Consider the following 21,161-nt stretch of genomic DNA (forward strand, 5'->3'; position numbering starts at 1 on the left):
ATTTTATTTGGGATTGCTCTAATTGATTTTAGATTTCATTTCCTATTTTAGGAAAATCTAAAACAAATAAAAGAACAAATAGAAGATCATAAAAAGCGAATAGAGAAGCTGGAGGAGTATACAAAAACATGCATGTAGGTATTGTAAAGAAATTAATTCCTTGCACCGTTCTTATATCTCAAAGATCTGTTATATTTCTGGCATATTCATTAGGTGAATATTCCTGCTGTATAAATCTCATCCTCCATTGATTGTCATTTCATTGTAGAAAGTTGAAAATTATACTTAGCCATATAAAAAATAAAATACTTAAACTTTGAGAACATACTTACCACTGGTGAGACTTAAAACTATTTTGGCATTGCTATTGAATAATAAAAAGTTACCAAGTTCGACTTAAGTATTCTAACACTAAAAATTTCTTTTTAATTGGTATTTAGTTATTTTTAAGCTCTAGTTACAGTGATCTAGTCTCACTTTTTCAGTATCCAGAAATATGTATCTTTTGAACTAACAAAGAATGAGAATGTTTGGTCTAAGGTTTATTTTATGTATTTTTCCTTATCTAAAATTAATAGAGTTCTCTATGCCTCTGTAACGCCAGACCAGAGTATGTATTGTATCTTACAATTCTTAAATTTTGAGTTTTCTTTTTGCATCACAATTTGTTGTTATTACATAGGGATTGCTTGAAAGAGAAAAAACAACAAGAGGAAACCCTAGTGAGTGAAATTGAAAAAACTAAATCAAGAATGTCTGAAGTTAATGAAGAGTTGAATCTTCTTAGAAGTGAGCTGCAGACTGCTGGGATTGAAACTCATGAGGGGAAACGTCAGCAAAGGAGAGCAGAGGTTCTGGAACACCTTAAAAGACTGTACCCAGATTCTGTGGTAACTAGAAATGAGTATTTTTTTTTTTTTTTTTAGAGGCATGTTTTATTTATTTATTTATTTATTTGTTTTGTTTATACATGCACTGGGTACAGTCAGAAGCGCGGGAGGGTGAGAGAATTCACCAGAGCCAGAGCGGGGAGCAGAACAGGCAGAAGGACCGAAGTACACTGCTGAGGGGAGCAGCGGGCGGCAGGAGAGGTCTGCGCGCCATGCGGGACCCTCCTCCGGTGGCCGGGGAGCAGCAGGGGATCGAACCGGCTGCAGAGGCTGCGAGCAGCTTTGCAACCCAGCGCTCAACCGCTGCGCCACCGGGGAGGCCCTAGAAATGAGTATTTAATTGAAAGAAAATGACTAAGTTTTCTTAATTGGGGTTAAAAATATTACCATTATTAGCAAGTAAAATTATAACAGAAATCTTTAAGTTTTTTCCTGATAATTTATTTTTACTTAAAATAGTACAGTAAATAATTAGGATAGGGCCTCCCCTGGTGGCGCAGCAGTTGAGCGCTGGGCTGTGAAGCTGCCTGCAGCCTCTGCAGCGCCGGTTCAATCCCCGGCCACTGGCGAGGGTCCCACATGGTGCACAGACCTCTCCTGCCTCCCGCTGCTCCCCTCAGCAGTGTACTTCGTCAGTCTGCCTGTTCTGTTCCCCACTCTGGCTCTGGCGAATTCTCTCACCCTCCTGCACTTCTGACTGTACCCAGTGCTTGTATGAATAAATAAATAAGGGTAAAATGTAAATAACTTCCACTGGTATTTATAGATATGTGATCATTGGGGAAAAACATGAACACATTACCTAGTAAGTCCAAGTTATGGCCAGTATCCCCAACAGATGCAACTGCCATGAAGTAGTCTGGACCCCTGTCCTCCACCACCACCCCACAGCCTCACACCTCATGTTCTTCATGATTCAGTTTTCCCTGCGTACGTCATGGTCGTACTTTTGAAGAAAGGGTTATTCTGTAAATCTGACTCTGCATCCAGGATTGCTAGTATATTTCATTAGCCCAATACAGGACTGTCTAGCCTGTCACTTGTAGTGTCCGCGTCACAGGATTATTTCCTTTGGTGTTAAGGTCTGGCACCTCACTCCTGTCACAAACACGAGTGCAGTTCATAGTTTCAGCCTTTGACACTATTAACCACTTGCACTGTTGAGACACAGTCCAGTGGTGCTCGTGATGCCACACTCATGGGTTTTCCTCTCTCTCTGACCACCCCATCTTATCTCATTTTCAGCATTATTTTTGACTTTCTGACTATTTTTTTTTTTTTTTTTAAAGATTTTATTTTTTTTTTTTTATTTATTTATACAAGCACTGGGTACAGTCAGAAGCGCGGGAGGGTGAGAGAATTCACCAGAGCCAGAGCGGGGAGCAGAGCAGGCAGAAGGACCGAAGCACACTGCTGAGGGGAGCAGCGGGCGGCAGGAGAGGTCTGCGCGCCATGTGGGACCCTCCTCTGGAGGCCGGGGAGCAGCCGGGGATCGAACCGGCGCCGCAGAGGCTGCGGGCAGCTTTGCAACCCAGCGCTCAACCGCTGCGCCACCGGGGAGGCCCGACTTTCTGACTTTTAAATGTTAGTCTTAATTTCTGTATAACTATTAAGGAGTAAGGCTGGTAGCCTCCCCCCAATATCTAACAAAATGACTAAAACTGATTTTTTAAAAAATAGCTCAGAGATCAAACTAAAATGAGGGTCACATATATAATGCCATAAACTTCAGAAAATGGTGATAGTCTCAGATTTAAAAAAAATAATAAAGATAAAAGGTGAAGTGTAACATTGACGTCTTAACAGTACAGAAAATAAACTGATAAGTTTATGTTAATTCCTAGGCATTTTCACCTAGCATCCCTTAATCTAGCAAGAAGCAATCTTCTATGTATTTCTTTCCTTTTGATTAAACTAATGAATCAGCTAGCATGAACCTCTTACGCGCTTAGGTGGAAGTGAAGACTCTAGTGTTCCTCATCAGGTTGAGAGACCAGTGCCAAACCCTCTCCCCCAACGTAGAGGGACTTTGGTTATTAATTAAACTTAGGGTCATCAATTTAAAGCTCAGAAGAAAGAGCATGTCCTTAGGCATTCAAGCAAAGTACATGCACAGCCTTAGCTCCTCCTCCCCTCCCCTCTAAGCCCTTCAGTGTTAAGAAAGTAGAAAGAACAGGACATACTTCACTTGGGAACTGGTGCTCGGAGATGACCACCTCAGCTTGGGAGAGGGGAATAAGAGTTGTTCATCACAACAGATAAAAGCTCTGAACAGAACTGCCCACATTAAGCATAAGCAAGTTTAAAAATATCTATATGGCAGCTGTAGACATGGAGAATAAAAAGAATAATTAAAAACGATTTGAAGTCAGCTTTGTCTGGAAGTTTCTAAAACACAATCTCCCATTACGTGTTTTGTGCTGTGGACAATTTAATAAGAGCTCGAACTTAGGAAACCAGATTCAAATGTGAGGTAAAACAATTTAGAAAAATGAATATGTAAGGCTAAGAAAGCAAATCAAGAATAAACATTGTTACTGAACCAATAACTTGGGAATAATAAGGAATGGGTTACAATTGAGAAATCAAATTACTGATCTACAAGAAAGACTTGACTTAATCATGGGTGGGTGGCGAAGAAAAACAAAGAGCAAGATAATAAACATGAAAGAGGATGACCTATCATTTAATAAAAATGGTGTTCTTAAATTAGAATCTAGCAAATGGAACAGTCTAAAGATGATTGAATTTCCAGATATTACATGGAGCACTGATACTCAGCATTTTCTAGTAAAGTTTTTGGACTTAAGTCTAGTTAATTTTTTTTTTAAGATTTTATTTGTTTGTTTGTTTATTCATTCATTCATACAAGCATTGGGTACAGTCAGAAGCGCGGGAGGGTGAGAGAATTCACCAGAGCCAGAGCGGGGAGCAGAGCAGGCAGAAGGACCGAAGCACACTGCTGAGGGGAGCAGCGGGCGGCAGGAGAGGTCTGCACGCCATGTGGGACCCTCCTCTGGTGGCCAGGGAGCAGCCGGGGATCGAACCGTTGCTGCAGAGTCCGCGGGCAGCTTCGTAACCCAGCGCTCAACCGCTGTGCCACCGGGGAGGCCCTAGTTAATTTTTTTTTTTAAGATTGGTTGATTTATTCATTTATACAAGACCTGGGGTACAGGCCAGATGCACGGGTGAGAGGATTCACCAGAGACAGAGCGGGAACAGAACAGGCAGACTGATGAAATACACTGTTGAGGGGAGCAGCGGGTGTGACAGGAGAGGTCTGCCGTACCATGTGGGACCCTTGCCAGCCAGCCGGGATCGAACCCGTGCTGCAGGGGCTGCGGACAGCTTCACAGCGCAGCACTCAACGGCCTGTGCCACCTGGGGAGGCCCAGTCTAGTTAATTCTTGACCGTACTTCCGATATCAAATAACACTTCCTGGGGGGGAAGCCTTCCCTCTTTTCTCAGGTTAACCTGACCCATGTTAGATACTCCAGAGCTCTCTGCGTTTCAGTTTTATCACAGCCTCCGTTACCACTCTGCTTTGTACATGAGTGTTTTTACTGTTGTATCCTTCTACCCCTCTCTACTGAAGGCTCTGTAAGGTCAGGGAGTGTGTTGTCCAGTAGTGTTTGCCCAGTTCTAGCTCGGTACCTACCCATGGGAGGGCCTCATAGGTGACTTAATGGGTGAGGGAACGAGTGATGACTCTTACTGCAGCTTTGTCAACTATTTCAGTGCCTTGGTAAGGCGGGCCTCTTCATCACTGTTGACAGTGTGGCACACCGGAATGAACATTTCATAATGGAGCTTACATATAATTTAATTAAGACTCTTTAGTTATGTCTATACTTTTATAAAATTAGGTTTTGATCTTGCTGCTTGGTCATATTAGGAAATAATGAATTATGTTCCTCACTAAATTATTTTTCTCTCGTTTTTTGAAACCTGCCAAGTTTGGAAGACTGCTTGACCTGTGTCATCCTATCCACAAGAAATACCAGCTGGCTGTTACTAAACTCTTCGGCCGGTACATGGTTGCCATCGTTGTAACCTCGGAGAAGGTAGCCAGAGACTGCATTCGATTTCTGAAGGAGGAAAGAGCTGAACCTGAGACATTCCTTGCTCTAGATTACCTTGACGTAAGACATTTGTAATGTCTAGTATTAAGTAGTGCTGGTAGCTTGTCTTTCCAAGTCTGTCTTCCTCTCCTCTAGCTGTGGCAGTGATTGAAAAACATCATCACTTGGATGCGAGCCAGGCAGTCGTTTGAATGGCTGGTGTTAACTTGCTGGCAAGCGAAGGATAATGTCAGCGTCCTATCCTTTTCCTAATCTGGTTTTGCAATGGCTGGAACTTGGTGATTTTGAGGACATTGCTCCAGCAGTGTCCCATTCCACCCACAACTGTCATTCCGTACCACAGCAAAGTGCAGGCCGTGAAGACACGTGGCCTGTCGGTGAGATGCCAGCCAGAGTCTGGCCTGGAGATGTGCAGTCCAGTGAACATCAGTGGGCTCTCAGGGGAGCGAGCTCAATTTTGAGCCTTGGAGATCTGTATTAAGAGACTTCAGAGTATCAGAAGTCTGAACTGGTGAGGCAGAAACTCTGTCATTATTACCATTGCTGCCTGTTGGTGACTCCCGTGGCCTACTAAAGAAAACATTCTCCTTGGTCCAGCTTCCAGTACCCTGAGCTGCAGGCAGACTGCATAGTGGCTACAAGCACATGCCCTAAAGTGGGGCTGGCTTGCATTTGAATCACAGCCCCACTTCTGATAAGTTCTCACTAATTTGTTCTTTTTTTTTTTTTATAGAGGCATGTTTTATTTATTTATTTACTTGTTTGTTTGTTTATACAAGCACTGGGTACAGTCAGAAGCGCGGGAGGGTGAGAGAATTCACCAGAGCCAGAGCGGGGAGCAGAGCAGGCAGAAGGACCGAAGGACACTGCTGAGGGGAGCAGCGGGCGGCAGGAGAGGTCTGCGCGCCATGTGGGACCCTCCTCCAGTGGCCGGGGAGCAGCCGGGGATCGAACCGGCGCCGCAGAGGCTGCGGGCAGCTTCGCAACCCAGCGCTCAACTGCTGCGCCACCGGGGAGGCCCTCACTAATTTGTTCTTAATTTTTCTGATTTCATTTTCTTCATCTGTGAAATAGAGAAATTAATCCATACCTTACTGGATCACAGCAAGGCCCCATCACAAGTTGAGCTGGCACCATGTCTGGCACAGAGCGGGTCTCAGCAAGGGCTGCCTGCGCTCACACAGCCCAGGTCCCCTTCCACACTTCTGCAGTGTCTTTTGCCCACTGAGATCTAATTCATCTGACAGTCAAAAATCCTGTTTATTTTGTGCTTACGATTTTTTCAGCACAGTTTTTTTAAATCTATCAAAGTGTAAGAAAGGGATTCTCTTACCCATTCTTGATGCCCAGTTTCTTATTTGTGACTGCTTCAGATCACTCCCATGATGCAAATTTATGTAAATACGTGTTCTTGAGTAGATGCGTACAGGTTATGTTTATAGTTAGGGTTTTTACTTTGCTTTCTTTTACAGAAATGAAATCAATAGTTGCTGTTTTCTTAGACTTGACCTATTTATAATCCCAACTTCAAAATTGTATCAAAGAAGGTCTAAAGTCTTTCCTCATCATTTCAGCCTGAAATAGTTGTTTGAGCTTCATAATGTGCCCCTCTTTCGACACATGTCTGAAAGTATTATTTCCCACCAGTTTATGACTTTGAGCCTGGAGAGCTTATGTGTTGCATGTTCCCACTAATTAGGAACCAAGTCAAGTGTGGAAATTACACATTCTGGCTGTTGGTGGTGCGCGTGTTTGAAGTATCACATGACCCGACAGTGGGGTGTATCTGTTCATCAGGTCCTCGTCAGACCTGTTGCACCTAACAAGGGCACACTCCTGTCTTGCTGTCGTGTGTGTATTTGTCTTGCTGTCATATTTGTCTTGGGGGAAGGAAGGTACTGAGCGGTTTTAATCTCAGTGGGTCTAATGTGTCAAGTATTTTTTAAACCTTTTAGATCAAGCCAATCAATGAACGACTGAGGGAGATTAAAGGCTGTAAAATGGTGATTGATGTCATAAAGACTCAGTGTCCTCAGCTGAAGAAAGTAATTCAGTTTGTGTGTGGAAACGGCCTTGTCTGTGAGACTGTGGAAGAAGCAAGGCATGTTGCATTCAGCGGACCCGAGAGACGGAAAGTAAGACTTGGGGGCACTGTTGGGTGATGTGGAGCGGTATGTACGAGAGCATCGCGTCAGGGTGTGCCCATGCTGTCTGTCGTGTGTCCTCTTTCCTAAGACAGACCAGCGCAGCCCACAGGCGGCTACTGCTTTCATGGTTTTCGCAGTGTTCAGTGCGTCTTCAAAAAATGAACTTCTAGAGCATTTCCCTGTGTCATAAGTTATGTTTTAGGAATTAGACTAGATTGTAATAATAACCTGAAGCAGTTATTTTCATGGAATAAATTTCCTTGCTAAATCTCTGGTTTTCCCTGAATTTACATATTTTGCACATGTGTACCTGAGTACCAGGAAAGGTTCAGACACTTTGTTTTCTGGGTTGATTCTTCCATAGCTCAAGGGAGATACTAACTGTCCTTTTACACAGCCCAGGTCCTAACACAGTGGAGGGCACAGTGCACACGTGGGATGAAGTTACTAATACTCGTCTCTCTAGGGAATGCTTTTGGCTTTAAGTAAAATAAGTATTTTTTACCTTCAGTTGAATAGAGTTCACATTGAGTTAAGCAATGTTGAATTCCTCAAATTATCTGACAGTGTTTTTTTAAAACTACATTTATAATCAAGTCTAACGTAGTACCTAAGGATATAAGGTATGAAGGCCTCTGGTGCTTTTTAGTCATTGAATCTATGGCTTCAGTTAAGTTTATTAACATCTAATTTTAGTTTTCACATTTAAAACTGTACCTTTTCCAGAGTTATAAGAATTGAATTAAGTAATAGCATGCCAAATGCCATTATACTGCCCAATGGTATTCTTTAATAGCGTTAACACATTTCATCTAGAATGTCCAGGATTTCAAATTAATACTTAGGAGGCTATTTTTATGAAAGGTAGAAATTGTAAGTGTTAAGTTTATTGATTTACCTTTTATTAACTTGTCATATATTTTAGTACCTGCTAAATTTGAACATTTATAATAAGGGAACTATAGCTATTAAGGTATCTTCCTTATTTTGCTATCTTGTTAACTATGCTAAAATTGATTTTTGAAGATTTGTATGGTCAACTTAAAGAAGTCACACGAAGGTAAGGCTTTATTCCTTCATTTAACAAATATTTATGGTACTGTCTTGTTCACAGCAGCATGCCTTATTACCATTTTAGGTGTTAGGTGAGACATTAAAGAATGTCTTAAGATGCATAATACACTTGGAAACATGTCACTTTTTTTAGAAGTAATATCTCTTCAGTGTGTGCTTTTGTTTTTCATGGAATTCATATTTTTCCATAAGCTAAATGTCATGTTCTAGAATTTTCTTTATTTAGATACTGCGAGTACCATTGCAAGATATTTTAGTTCGTTTATAAACTATAGTGTACAAATAAGCTATATACAGTTTAAGCTGTATAGCATAAATTACAGTGATTCTGTTAGCTGTAGTTGGTCATTACGGTTTTTAAAAATATTTAAATTATAAAATATTTATGCAACAGAATTTAAAAATTTGGAATCTTTTTAAACATGTGATTATTCCATCCATTATCCTTGGCCAAGAGAAACAATTATTTGCTTCCTTCTCCTGTAGACTTGTGGTTGTTACTCTAGATTTTTCTAATAGAAAGACTGTTTATGCTTTGTTCTTTCTGTGTGGTATAGCAAAAAACAAATCCAGAAAATTATCATTAACCAGCTAGATAATTTGTAGAAAGATCCCTTTTCAAAAAATGGCACATACTGAACAAGAGAACTAGCAATGGGGCAGCTATAATCTGGAAAAACTGAATACCATCTGGAATAAAATATAGTTGAATCTAAACTTCACAGATTATATCCAGATAGATTAGAAATGTAAATAGAAAAGATTAAACTCTAACAGTAAAAGAAACCATGGGAAATTTTATCTCAATTTCAGAGATTGACCTTTCTAATATGACAAAAACTTAGATGCTGTAAAAGATGGTTAAATTCACATAAACATTTTTTTTAATTCTAGATGACAAAATCTATAATAAGTAAGATAAAAGACATGGCAAACATGGGGTATCATACAATTCATTCTATTAATTACAGATTAATAAAGAACAAAAAGTGGGAAAAAATAGACAAATGAGACAAACAAACTTATTTTCATAGAAGGAGCTCTGATTGTTCTTAAACATGAAACTGTTACTTAAAGTATGGGCAGTGCATGTTCAACTTACACGGAAGTACTGGTCCCGCCTGTCAGGTCAATCAGCGCCCAAATGTTGACAGTGCTGTGTGGGTCACGCCGCCCTCTCTGCTGGGGAGCGCCTTGCGCACCAGCTCTGTGAAGGGCATTTCTGCCAGTTGTACTTTCTAGGAGCTTTGCATGCAGATTGACGTGTGTGTGCGCGCGCGCGCGCACCACGCATTGTGGATATCTAGAGTTACTCATAACAGGAACAATTGGAAACAATCCATACAAGACTGATCTATAAAATTATAGCACACTCGTAGAGCAGAATGTTGTTCAGCCTTAATAAGGAAGTTCTCTGTGCTAACAGTGGGTGCCTGCCAAGGTGGGCTCGGTTACAGAAAAGTAGTAACAGAACAGGGTGGAGTTGTTTAAGAAATGGAGAAAGGAGATGTGTGCCATGTGATTGCTTATGCAGCAGTATTTCCTGGTAATACACAAGAAGTAGATAGTACTGAGTACCTCTTGGGAGAGCCACTGGGTGGAGTTATTAAGGCTGCTTTCATAAGATGCCATTGACCTGCGGTGTCAGATTCTTCAAAATGTAGGATTATGTATAATGTAAAATATATTAAATTCAAATGTTCTCGGTGTTTGCTTCTCAATATCAAATACATTTGGCATTAATAGGCAATTTACTTAGAACCTTTTAAATTGCTGTTAACCTGTTGCCTACAATTGCTTTGGGCCTTCAAACAGGGTTTTATATTTATGGTTTGTTTATTTACTGTGTCCCTTAATAAGCTAGGTATTTACTAGTAAGGTACAGTGATTTTGCACATCTACAAATTCTTAGCTGTAAAAATTGGCGTATTGTCTTTATCTTCTTTATATTTCACCAAGGTAAAATATTTTTAATTTTGCAGACAGTATCTCTTGATGGAACATTATTTTTAAAATCTGGGGTGATCTCTGGAGGGTCAAGTGACTTAAAATACAAGGCTAGATGCTGGGATGAAAAAGAATTAAAGAAATTAAGAGACAGAAGGGGTCAGTTAATCCAAGAATTAAAGGTAAATCCATGTTATAAAAGTTACAGAATACTAAGTAAGATAATTGCATTTTTAAGCTGGGTTTGTTTGTTTGTTTGTTTTGGTAATAAAGTATCACATACTGTTGAAAATTTTCAAATAAAGCAGAATGGAATAAATAATAAATAAAAAATTTTCCCTTACCTATCATTATAGCTCAGTGGTATTTACTAACCACAATTTGGTATATAGCTTCTGGAAATTTTCTCTGTATGTGCCAGTATACATACTATGTTTCCTATTTTAGTTTTGTAGCAGATTTTTGCTATAAATATTTACAAGTTTTTTTCATTTATTTTTCACAACAGCACCTGTTTTTATTTTAGTGTGTAGAGATCCACTTTATTTTTAATGAATTCTGCCTGGTAGTTTGTTGCACAGGTTTTCTTTTTAACCTGTCTCCAATAATGAACATTTTTGGGTTTTGCTATTAAAATAGTGTGGTATTAAACATTCTTTAGAGGGAGAAAAACAGAGTCCCTGAGATTTTCAATTCCATAACTACACTACCTTAGTTTGAATCCTGGCTCTGTCACTTAATAGCAGTGTGACCTTGCGCAAGTTACCTAGCCCTGTTTGTACCTTAGTTTCCTCATCTGTAAAATGGAAATAACACAAATACCTTCCTTTAGGGTATTAAATCAGATAATCTAGATAAAAAGCTTAAAATAATGCTTATATATTTATTTCCTGCGTACATCTTTCTGCTAGGTTGTCTTATTACTATAAAAATTATTTGTATAATAAAATAAATTACCAGGTACTATAGACTAAAGAAAATTAAAGACACAGAATTTTAGCAATTTATTTAGTACTATTTAATATTTAGACACTTTATCCCATACATTATAAATATATGTTGAGTTTGCTTTTTTTGTCAGCTTTTTTGAAGAATAACTTACATACAGCAGTCTGCAATTTTAAGTATATGGTTCAATAAATTTTGATAAATGTATGTTTCATGTAACCTTCCCCCACAATCATGATAAAGAACATTTTCCTAACCCCCAAATTCCCCGAGTCTCCTTTATAGCTGTCCCCTCCCTCAACCCGCTGGACCTTGCTACCTGACCCACTTTCTATCATTATGGTTTTTCCCCTTTCAGAATTTCATATAAATGGAATCACATAGTCACTAGTCTTTTGTGTCATGCGTTCTCTCAGTGCTTTTGAGATTCATGTTGTGTGTATCAAAAATCTATTCCTTTTTATTATTGTCTTTTTTACATTGGAGTGCGTGTGTGGTATACGTGTGTTTAATCTATGTAACCAAGTAAGTTAATCTTTTAGAACTTTTGGATTTTAATGTCATGTTCAAAAGACCATATTCTTTCTGAAGATAACAAATGAAATTCAGCAATGCTTTCTTTTGGTGCTTTTGTGTATGTAACATTTATATTTTTATTCATCTGGAATTTATGTTGATGAATGGATATCCAGTTTATTTTACCAGCTGTCTTGCCATTTATCAAAATATTATTTATTTTACTGACTATTTTAATTCCTTATTTAAAATGTCAATTATTTGAAATGTCAACTTTGACAGATACTAAAATAGAATGCTTTTAGATTTTCTTTTCCTATTTCTCTTCTTTGTATATGTTAACAACTAATTTTTGATACAAAGAGGTATCCTGGCAAGATTACTCAACTGGTGGACATAAAACAACTGAAAAGAAAGACATACTATGTTGGGTGAGGAGTCCTCCAGTTATAGGTAACTCGAATGCAGTTTTAATTAATTAAAACATTACCGAGATTTACGTTTGATAAATGATCTCCTAATTCTTCCCTATGAAGAATTTCCGGAGACTGGTCAAAAAGTTTGGGTCCAAAGAGTGGGAGAACGTCTCTTTCTATCACGCACAATGCTGTGAAAAGCCATCATGGTCAAGTTGATGGCCTCTAGTCTTAGGTCTTCTATCAGAAGGCAAGTGTAGGTGTGATTATATGTAAAAATCAGTGAATTATGACTTAACACTAAAAGTGCATTTCTGCTATAAGATTTTCTCACCATCTCTCTCTTCCTTTTTAGGACTTAATGAAGACACTCCGCAAGGAAGCAGATTTGAAACAAATACAGACTCTATTACAAGGAACTCATACACGACTCAAATACTCACAGAGTGAACTAGAGATGATTAAAAAGAAGCACCTTGCTGCTTTTTACCAGGTACTATAGACTAAAGAAAATTAAAGACACAGAGTTTTAGCAATTTATTTAGTACTATTTAATATTTGGACACTTTATCCCATAATTATGATAATCCTCTGGTTACTTTTATTTTTGTGGTTATTAGTCTTGTCCAGTCGTACCTGAATTTACCCTAGATCATGAATTTCCCTTATTCTCAACAATGACTTACACATTCACTCCCCAGTATAAAGCTAAAGTACCAATATTATAAAGAAATCTTTCTCTTTTGCATTTAGGAACAATCTCAGCTACAAAGTGAACTGCTGAATATTGAGTCACAGTGCACTATGCTGAGTGAAGGAATCAAAGAACGGCAACAAAGAATTGAAGAATTTCAAGAAAAGATAGATCAGGTCATGGCTGTTACATGTACTACTATATGGCGGGCAGAGTATAGATTTGGAACTCACTACGTGCTGAAGCAAAGTGTGGTCAGCGCCTCTTCTTATTGGCTTGACTGAAAATTAACTTCCTTGTTCCCTTAGAGCACTGTTGCGCATCTCAAGAGACGATGGCCAGTGCATGGTTACTCTCTTCTGTTTTCCCACCTCTCCTTGCCCCGTGTAAAAATTACAGGCCTTTTTTTTTCTTTTCCTCCCACTGTCCTTAACACCACGATGAAAAGAACTTTGTCGTTCAGGTTATCTTTTACAGTTACATATTCACTCGGTAATTAATTCTCAAACATCTCTTATATGCCAAACACAGTGCTTCACTTTGGGGCTACAAAGACTCGGTCATCTAATCTCTGCTTATAAGGTGACAGGAGCTTTTGTTCTATCCATTCCGCTCACGCTTGTTTCTGACCCTTAGAAAGAGACACCATCATTCAGGAGCCTCCACTCGTTTGTAGTTCTGCCTTTATCACATGATTTAAAACCACTCTTACCTTGCTCCTTTTCTAGATAAAATACCCCCAGTTTCCTTAATCATTAACACTTACCATGGATTTAAGATCAGTTACAGTAACCACCCCGTGGGTGCTCTGCTGTTCTGTCTGTGGCCAGGACGAAGCATGTCAAAGACTGACTAGCACAGAGCACCACAGACTCCTGCACAGGCAGCTGTGACTGCCATACTTTGGATTATCTGCTTTTGCAAATTGCCATTTACTGTCACATCCTATCACATTTATACTTAATTAATATTCAACTAAATTTGAAAAAATTTTAACATGTTGTGTTGTTAAAACAGGTCTGTCTCATCCTATAATAGCACACAAGTGCATAGTTTTGTAGACATTGAGGTTATTTTGTTAGATTTGGGTTGTTCCAGTTCATCCAAATCATTTTGAGTCTTAATTTTATGCTCCATTTCTCTTAGTTTTCTACTAATACTCTACTTGTATACGAGAATATTTTATTTTTTTATGTAGGATATTATATTTTGGCATTGCTGATATACATGAAGTATATTCAGACATGTATTAAATACCTCATAAAACCAACATACTTAATGAGGCCAATGATAAGTGTTCTTATTTCATTTTCAGAATAACAAATTTGAAAATGGGCATAGTTTATAGAGTTAAAAAAAATCACTGTCCCCTCAGAGAACAGTAATGCTTTTTGGGATTAGTTTTTGTCCTCATTCAGAAAATCTTGGTGGGAAAAACAGATTTAATCATTGTCTATATACTTTTTTAAAATCAGTTATCAAACCAGTTTTGAAATATTTTAAAAGGTTGAAGATGATATTTTCCAACACTTCTGTGAAGAAATTGGCGTGGAAAATATTCGTGAATTTGAGAAAAAGCATGTTAAGCAACAACAAGAAATTGATCAAAAAAGGTATTTTTATTAAAAGATGTTGATGAGCAACTTACACATATAAATGTAACAAATTCATAATTTAAAGAAATTACACTGAGGTAATCTCCAGCTTAGTTCAAGAAACATCTAGTCGGGCCTCCCCGGTGGTGCACTGGTTGAGCGCTAGGCTGCAAAGCTGGCCGTAGCCTCTGCAGCACCGGTTCAGGGTCCCACATGGCGCGCAAATCTCTCCCGCCGCGCCTGCTGCTCCCCTCAGCAGTGTATGTCGTCGTCGGTCTGCCTGTTCTGTACCCTGCTCTGGCTCTGGTGAATTCTCTCACCCTCCCGCACTTCTGACTGTACCCAGTGCTTGTATAAATAAATAAATAAATAAATCTTAAAAAAAAAAAAAAGGAAAGAAAGAAACATCTAGTCAGTATTTATATTTTTATCAAGAGATCTGATACTTTTATTTTGTAAATTCTTTAGAGAGAAAGCACAAATACAAAAAATAAGAGAAGAGGGATGCAATTACCCAGTGGTAATTAAGAGAATAAGGCATTAATTTACTTAATTCTCTGTAAATATTCATATATGTGGGTAAAATTGATAATTTTCAAAAAATAATATATTGCCAAAAATTACACAAAACGAGATAGAAAAATCGAAAGAGGCCAGTTACCTTAGGAAAAGAAAATGCCTCCCACTCCATTCCCAAATTCACCAGGCACGTGTGGTTTCACCAGTGAATCATCTCAGCAAACTTTAAAGATGCAGGTAATCTCAGTGTTCACATTTTTTAAAGGTTTATTTATTTATACATACAAGAAATGGGGTACAGGCCAGAGATGCGGGGGGTGAGAAGATTCACCAGTGACAGAGTGGGGAGCAGAACAGGCAGACTGACTGAAATACAATGCTGAGGGGAGCAGTGGGGAGACAGGAGAGGTCTGCTGCACCATGTGGGTTGCTCCCTGGCCAGACCAGAATCAAACTTGTGCTGCAGAGGCTGCGGATGTTTTCACAGTGAGGTGCTTAACCCCTTGTGCCACCAGGGAGGCCCCCTCAGTGTTCGCATTTATGCAAATGTTCAATGTTTAAACTTACATAGTGTACAAAAGGAAACGCATCTTTTGATGAAATGAGCATAATATTGATGCCAAAATCCAGAAACTGTAAATTAAGCTCACCTATATATAATCAAATAAAATAAGGTTAAATAGAAACAAGCAAAACAACAGCAAAGCAATGTACATTATCTAGTGGACTCCATGCCAGGAATGTAAGAGTGACTCAGGGTCAGGAAATACTGCTGCAGTTTGCTCTATTAATGGTCAAGGGATATAAATCACATGATCTATATAACTCTAAAAATGATGAAAAGGACAGTTGACATAATTCAACATCCGTTCCGGTTTAATGTCTTAAAATGTGATTAGTTAGGTACCTGTGGTATGAGAAGATACTTTTGATTCTAAAATTAGCATCATCTTTTCATGGAATAGCTAGAAACATTCCTAGTGAAGTCAGAAGTGAGAAGAGTATTTATTGGGTTGTCGGATAAGTCCTGATGTATTTTTTTCCTTGACTTTCCCAACAACCCAATAGTATCGTCTAGTCCTGTGGCTAGGTGCGCACATGTTTGGGATTATTATGTCTTTTTTTTTGCTGACTTAATTCCTTTACCATTATAAAATATCCTCTTTGTCCCTGCCATATTCCTTGTTCTCAGGTCTACTTGAACTTCTAATGAATTCTACCTACCACTATTTATAGAGTTTCTAACTAGAATTCTGATTGAAGGTTACATTGATTTTATTTGGGGAGAACATCTTCAAAATATTAAGTCTTCTAAGAACATAAAGTATATTTATTCCAATCATCTGTATCATTTACTGGAATTTTAAAAATGTTCTAAAGATTTTATGTGTTCTTACTAAGCTAATTCCTAAATATTCTAGTTTTTTCTCTGAATAGAGTCTACTTTTATGTTTTGCGAATTGGCTTATCAAATTTTACGACTAACATCTGATGATTTTGTTAAATGCTATGTTACCTCTGGTAGCTTAGCCATTGTGCATCTGTCCTGCACATTAAACTTGAGGTGGAGATGAGGAGGCAGTTGTATTCCCAAGTTAGGAGTTCCAGGTCCAAACTGGAAGGATGAGGTTTGGAATGGTCAGTGTGCAGGAGGTACTTAAAATTATGACTAGGTCAGAGCACAAGTGCGTGATGGTAGGTAGGAAAAAGGAGACCCCAGGAGAAGGTTAGCAGGCCAAGAAGGTGAGAAGGAACCACTGAAGAAACAGCTGTGAGGGGCTGGGAGCAGAGCACTGCGGTGTCCTGCAGTCAAGTGAAGAAATGCTTCACTGGACATGGCCTGTGTAACTGAGTCCCGCAGCAGAAACTTCGAGGAAAGTGCATCAGGAAGTACTTGTTCTTAAATCCCCAAGTTTTAAGTTTGTGAATGAATAGCTATTTGGGAAGACTGACTGGCTAAATAGGAATAAACACATAAATCATAAGAAGGAGAAAAGGAGAGGAAATCTATAGATTATAAAATATTCAAAAAACATCCATAGCACTGTATGGATCCTGACTTTAATGACCAGTTTTTTTTTTTTTTTAATTAATGAGACTCAAGGAATTTGGCATTGACAACGATTGATATTAAGGAATTGTTTCTATCTGTAACAATCCATGGTTCTGTATTAAAAGTCACTTTACTTTCAGAGATGTGTACTAACTATTTGCAGGGGAAGCCACATGTCTGAAATTCGCTTCAAATAATGCAGTGGTGGGAGGGAGTGTTGAGAAAGGGTACAGATGCAACAAAGCTGAGTGATAGCCATATGGGAATTCATCATAGTACTTTTCCTTTTGAATTTGAAATTCTCCCTAAAAAGAATTGAGGGAGCCTGTTTACCAGTTGTAATGCTTGACTTTAATTATACCAGATTAGAATTTGAGAAACAGAAAACTCGGCTTAATATTCAAATTGAATACAGTCACAATCAGCTGAAGAAGAAACGGAATAAGATCAACTCATTAAAAGAAACTCTCCAGAGAGGTAGAGAAGATACTGATAACCTCAAGAAGGTAATTAGTGGGTGGCTCCGGTGCCCAACACTGAGCTCCTGAAATGTCCTGATACTGATGGAGGGGGTGGGGGGAGGGGTGGGGCAGATTTGAGAAATACTTGGAGTAAAATCACAACTTCCCACATTATTAGGAATGAAAGAAGGAAGAGAGGCCAGTTGGGGAGGGGTGCTCCAGGTGACTCCTGAGTTCTGCCGTGGGCTGTTGGTGAATAGGAGGAAAAAGTTAAAGAGAAAAAACTCTGGACCTGTGGAGCCTGGGTTGCCTGTATGGCATCTAGACGGCGACTTCCGACAAGTAGTTACTACAGAGCCACAGGGGAAGACTCGCCTGCTTCCTGGGGACAAATTGAAATCTGTGTGAACAGTTGAGACTCCCAGGCAGAGGTAGGCCGTGGAGAGCAGTGGGGCCTGTGTTCTGGAGGCAGTGGTCACACAGGGTGTGAAGAGACCCAAAAGGGTGGTGCCAAGTAGCAGTTTCAAGCAGCCCCAGCATTTCAGAAAGGAGGAGGTAATGGACGTTACCAAAAGGTAAAGTCTGGAAAAGTGTGTTTCCTGCCAGTTAGAGGTCGCAGAAGCAGAAACACTTCTGCTGACAGTGGAAGCAGAGCCAGAGGGCAGCAAGCTGAGGGATGAATCCAAACTGAGCACAGAAGCACACAGCACCGGGGCCAGGCAGCACACGGATGGGGTTTATTTCGGAGGGACTGTTCATTTTACGGATAAGATGACCTGTCGACCTCACTATACGATGGTAATGCTGCAACATAGATCGTCTCCATTCAGGTGGAAGAAAACTGTCTGCAGGTGGTGGATGAGCTCATGGCCCGGCGGCGGCAGCTGACAGACACGTTTGTGACCCAGAATGCCGACGCAGAGAGGGTCCACGCGCAGATCGAAGAAGAGCGGAGGAAGTTCTTGGCTGTTGATAGGTAATTAAGAACTTTATCTCTTTGAGAGACCATAGCCAGAGTAGTGGAGAGGTTAACATCAATTTGAAATTTAAGAAGTCTTATTATTTGCATATGTTCCCTCTGTGGTGTTTGTGTTGTCTTATGTTGTCTCTGTGGCATTCTCGGCTCATCGGGGCAGCCCAGAGAGACAGCTAGTTGTTCAGGGTGAATAGATCTTTCTGACAGATGAAAACGCAGAGACCCCTTACCATACAAGCCCCTTGGCCACGGTCTCGTCTCCCCTCTGGTCTGCAGTGTGACAAGCCTCACGGGCTCCGGGAGGGGCAGAGCCTAGAGCCAGACCGTGTGGCTCTGTGTCCCAGCTCTGCTGGGTACGGGCCACACCTTCATGTCCTCATCAGTCAGTGAGGATCACGCCCGTGCGGCCTCGGGGAGCAGGTGCTGGCGCTGAGTATGTGGCTCCTTGTGGGCACGTGGAGCAGCATGTGCTCCTGACAGGCGGTGTTTGCTGCCATGACTACCGTAACATTGTGCATCGCTGACTTGTCCAGCACAGTCCTGCTGTAGAATGGACAGGACCTTAAGTGACCAGGTGAAATGAGCTCTGCTTTTGCTCATAGCTTTGGCATTTCACAGTTTCCCCCATTGTTTAAAGACCCACAGTGTTTAAAGAGACACCAGGAAAAGCTCTTTGTCTACAGCAGGTTTTTGAGTGGCATTGAAGTTCCTTTACTCTTGAATTTTATTTTACACTTATATTTGGTTTAAACATCTTTTAAATTTCATATTCTTAGAAACCATATAATTCTTAATTTATTTTAATTATTGGTCCTGTGTCAAGGTCTTCTTTAAAAGCCCCCTTTGTTTCAACTGGTAAAGTCCCCAAACCCTCATTTAAAAATAGAAGGTATTTCATTAGGTGTTATTAGGTGTGTAATGACTTAGTGGGGAAGACATGTCTCTTGCTAAGATACTATTTCTCTTGGTTTGAGATTTAAAAGCAAAGTACTTAGGAAGGCGCTGTATCGTTGCTAGCCCGAGTAAAGTAGTTCTGTTCCTGCTCCCTGGGGTTATTTAATTATATGCCTGACCTTTCCCAGGAAAGTTAAGGTTTAAATTACAAGCATCAATAAGAGAATTCTAAAATGTAAGCACTCACAGGAAAAAAATAACCTCTTTTCCCATATAAGCTGTAACACATGTGTTTTTTCTTCCTTGATGTAGCTTTAGATAATGAGTAAGACATGACCACTTTTTCATATCTCTATTCACAGGGAAGTAGGAAAAAGGCAAAAAGAAGTTGTAATCATTCAGAGTTCTCTGGAACAGAAACTTCTAGAAAAGCATAATATACTGCTTGATTGCAAAGTTCAGGACATTGAAATAGTCCTTTTGTTGGGGTCATTGGATGACATCACTGAGGTGAAGGTATAAAATTTGTGCAGTTGTGAGGAACTTAATGTGACACCCTTTGACCACTTAGTGAAGTCTCAGCTTCGCAGAGTCTACCCCTTTGGGGGCAAGGAAGACACCTCCTCCGAGGGCGACAGGACATCACCCCAGAGGACCAAACCATGGCCTTTTAGCCTCCATAGGATGGACCCGCTTCTTACCCTCTACTAGATACCCTGGAGAAGCCAGAGAAGGGGAGCTGTTGCTGGGGGGCCATTTGGGGGTGGGACTATAACGGTGAGCTGCGGTGGTATGAGGGGCTGCTGGCGTGAGCTCTCCTCTGCACGCTTGGGCCTTTGTGTGTGCTGTGTGGAGGGTCTTGCTCTGCACCAGCACACGAGACACAAGGTGGTTCTCAGAAAAATGCCCTCCCTGAGTCTCTGCAGGTGGTGAGCATGCATTAGTGAGTCTCCTCTGCAGCCCCTTCCACATGCCTCCCCTCTGTCCTGCCCCCAGTCGGACAGCCACTCAGCTCCTCCAGGTTCTCACCCTAGAAGAAGCTTTCAGTCCTCTGGTTCTTTAGAATGAAGGATTTATAAGCAATTTTTCTCTTGCTTCTATTGACCACCTCTCATAACATTCTCAACTGACTTCATAGTCAGAAGGTCTTTGTCTTTTTTCTGTATTTTAGCAGCAATCACAGCACAGACAGGGGGTAAGGAAAGGAGAAAACGCTTTTCTGGCCACAAGTGGCACAGATTCAACTCCGAAGAGGGGGTGAAGGGATAGTGCTGGAGTGGGAGCCGTGACTCAGGCCAGGAATTTGCAAACCCTGAAGAGCGCGTTCTGGCCCAGTATATGTCGGCTTTGTCCTCCCATTCAGCTTTCCCCACGAGGCTGTCCTCTGCCCTGTTAGAAAAGTCCTGGGAAGAACTCTGACTGACTCGTTCTGGGTCATGTGTCCACTCGTGGGTGCAGAGGGAAGGATCTGTTAACCACCTAAGTGGATAGGAGCAGAGACACCATCATATAAGAGAAAAACAGGTCTAGCGAAGCGGCAGCGTGACCTCAGGTCCACGCTGGAATGAAGTAGGTGAGACAGCAGTCCAAGGCCTGACCCCTGGTGGATGCTGTTGGTCAGTGTATTCTCCACTATTCCCACCTCAATGTGAAGTTAATCATTTAATAGTTTGAATGACTTTCATGAGCAAGGTGGAGTATTTCCAAGCAGGAATTAAGATACTTAAGCTGGATTAATACTGAATCATTATCAGAAAAGAAAAAGTGATAGTCCTGTTCCACTTTGCTGGTCAGGCCCCAGCAGAATGGTGCATGCGCTTGGTCCAGCATGACGCTTTCTAAGAGTAAAGTGTCCAGGGTAGTGAAAAAAGGCCCAGGCCATGTTGTGCTGGGGAGAGAAGGATTGGGGTGTATGATCGTCCTCATCCAGTTGTGCTTTCTGGTCCTG

General features: G+C 40.4%; 1 protein-coding gene across 1 annotated transcript in view; it reads left to right on the top strand.

Moving 5' to 3' along the window:
- Nucleotides 1-21,161, top strand: part of SMC1B (structural maintenance of chromosomes 1B) — a gene marked incomplete at both ends in the record, with an annotated part of 41,113 nt that overhangs the window by 12,435 nt on the left and 7,517 nt on the right. The window contains 11 exons of the mRNA XM_084256399.1: nucleotides 52-134; nucleotides 683-890; nucleotides 4,848-5,033; nucleotides 6,929-7,108; nucleotides 10,177-10,323; nucleotides 12,377-12,514; nucleotides 12,775-12,891; nucleotides 14,222-14,328; nucleotides 17,247-17,388; nucleotides 18,174-18,319; nucleotides 19,576-19,729. Coding sequence (XP_084112525.1) covers nucleotides 52-134; nucleotides 683-890; nucleotides 4,848-5,033; nucleotides 6,929-7,108; nucleotides 10,177-10,323; nucleotides 12,377-12,514; nucleotides 12,775-12,891; nucleotides 14,222-14,328; nucleotides 17,247-17,388; nucleotides 18,174-18,319; nucleotides 19,576-19,729 — 1,608 coding nt within the window. The remainder of the gene's footprint in view (nucleotides 1-51; nucleotides 135-682; nucleotides 891-4,847; nucleotides 5,034-6,928; nucleotides 7,109-10,176; nucleotides 10,324-12,376; nucleotides 12,515-12,774; nucleotides 12,892-14,221; nucleotides 14,329-17,246; nucleotides 17,389-18,173; nucleotides 18,320-19,575; nucleotides 19,730-21,161) is intronic.

This window comes from Talpa europaea, assembly GCF_964194135.1.
Source record: "Talpa europaea genome assembly, chromosome: 15".
Classification (NCBI taxonomy): Eukaryota; Metazoa; Chordata; class Mammalia; order Eulipotyphla; family Talpidae; genus Talpa; species Talpa europaea.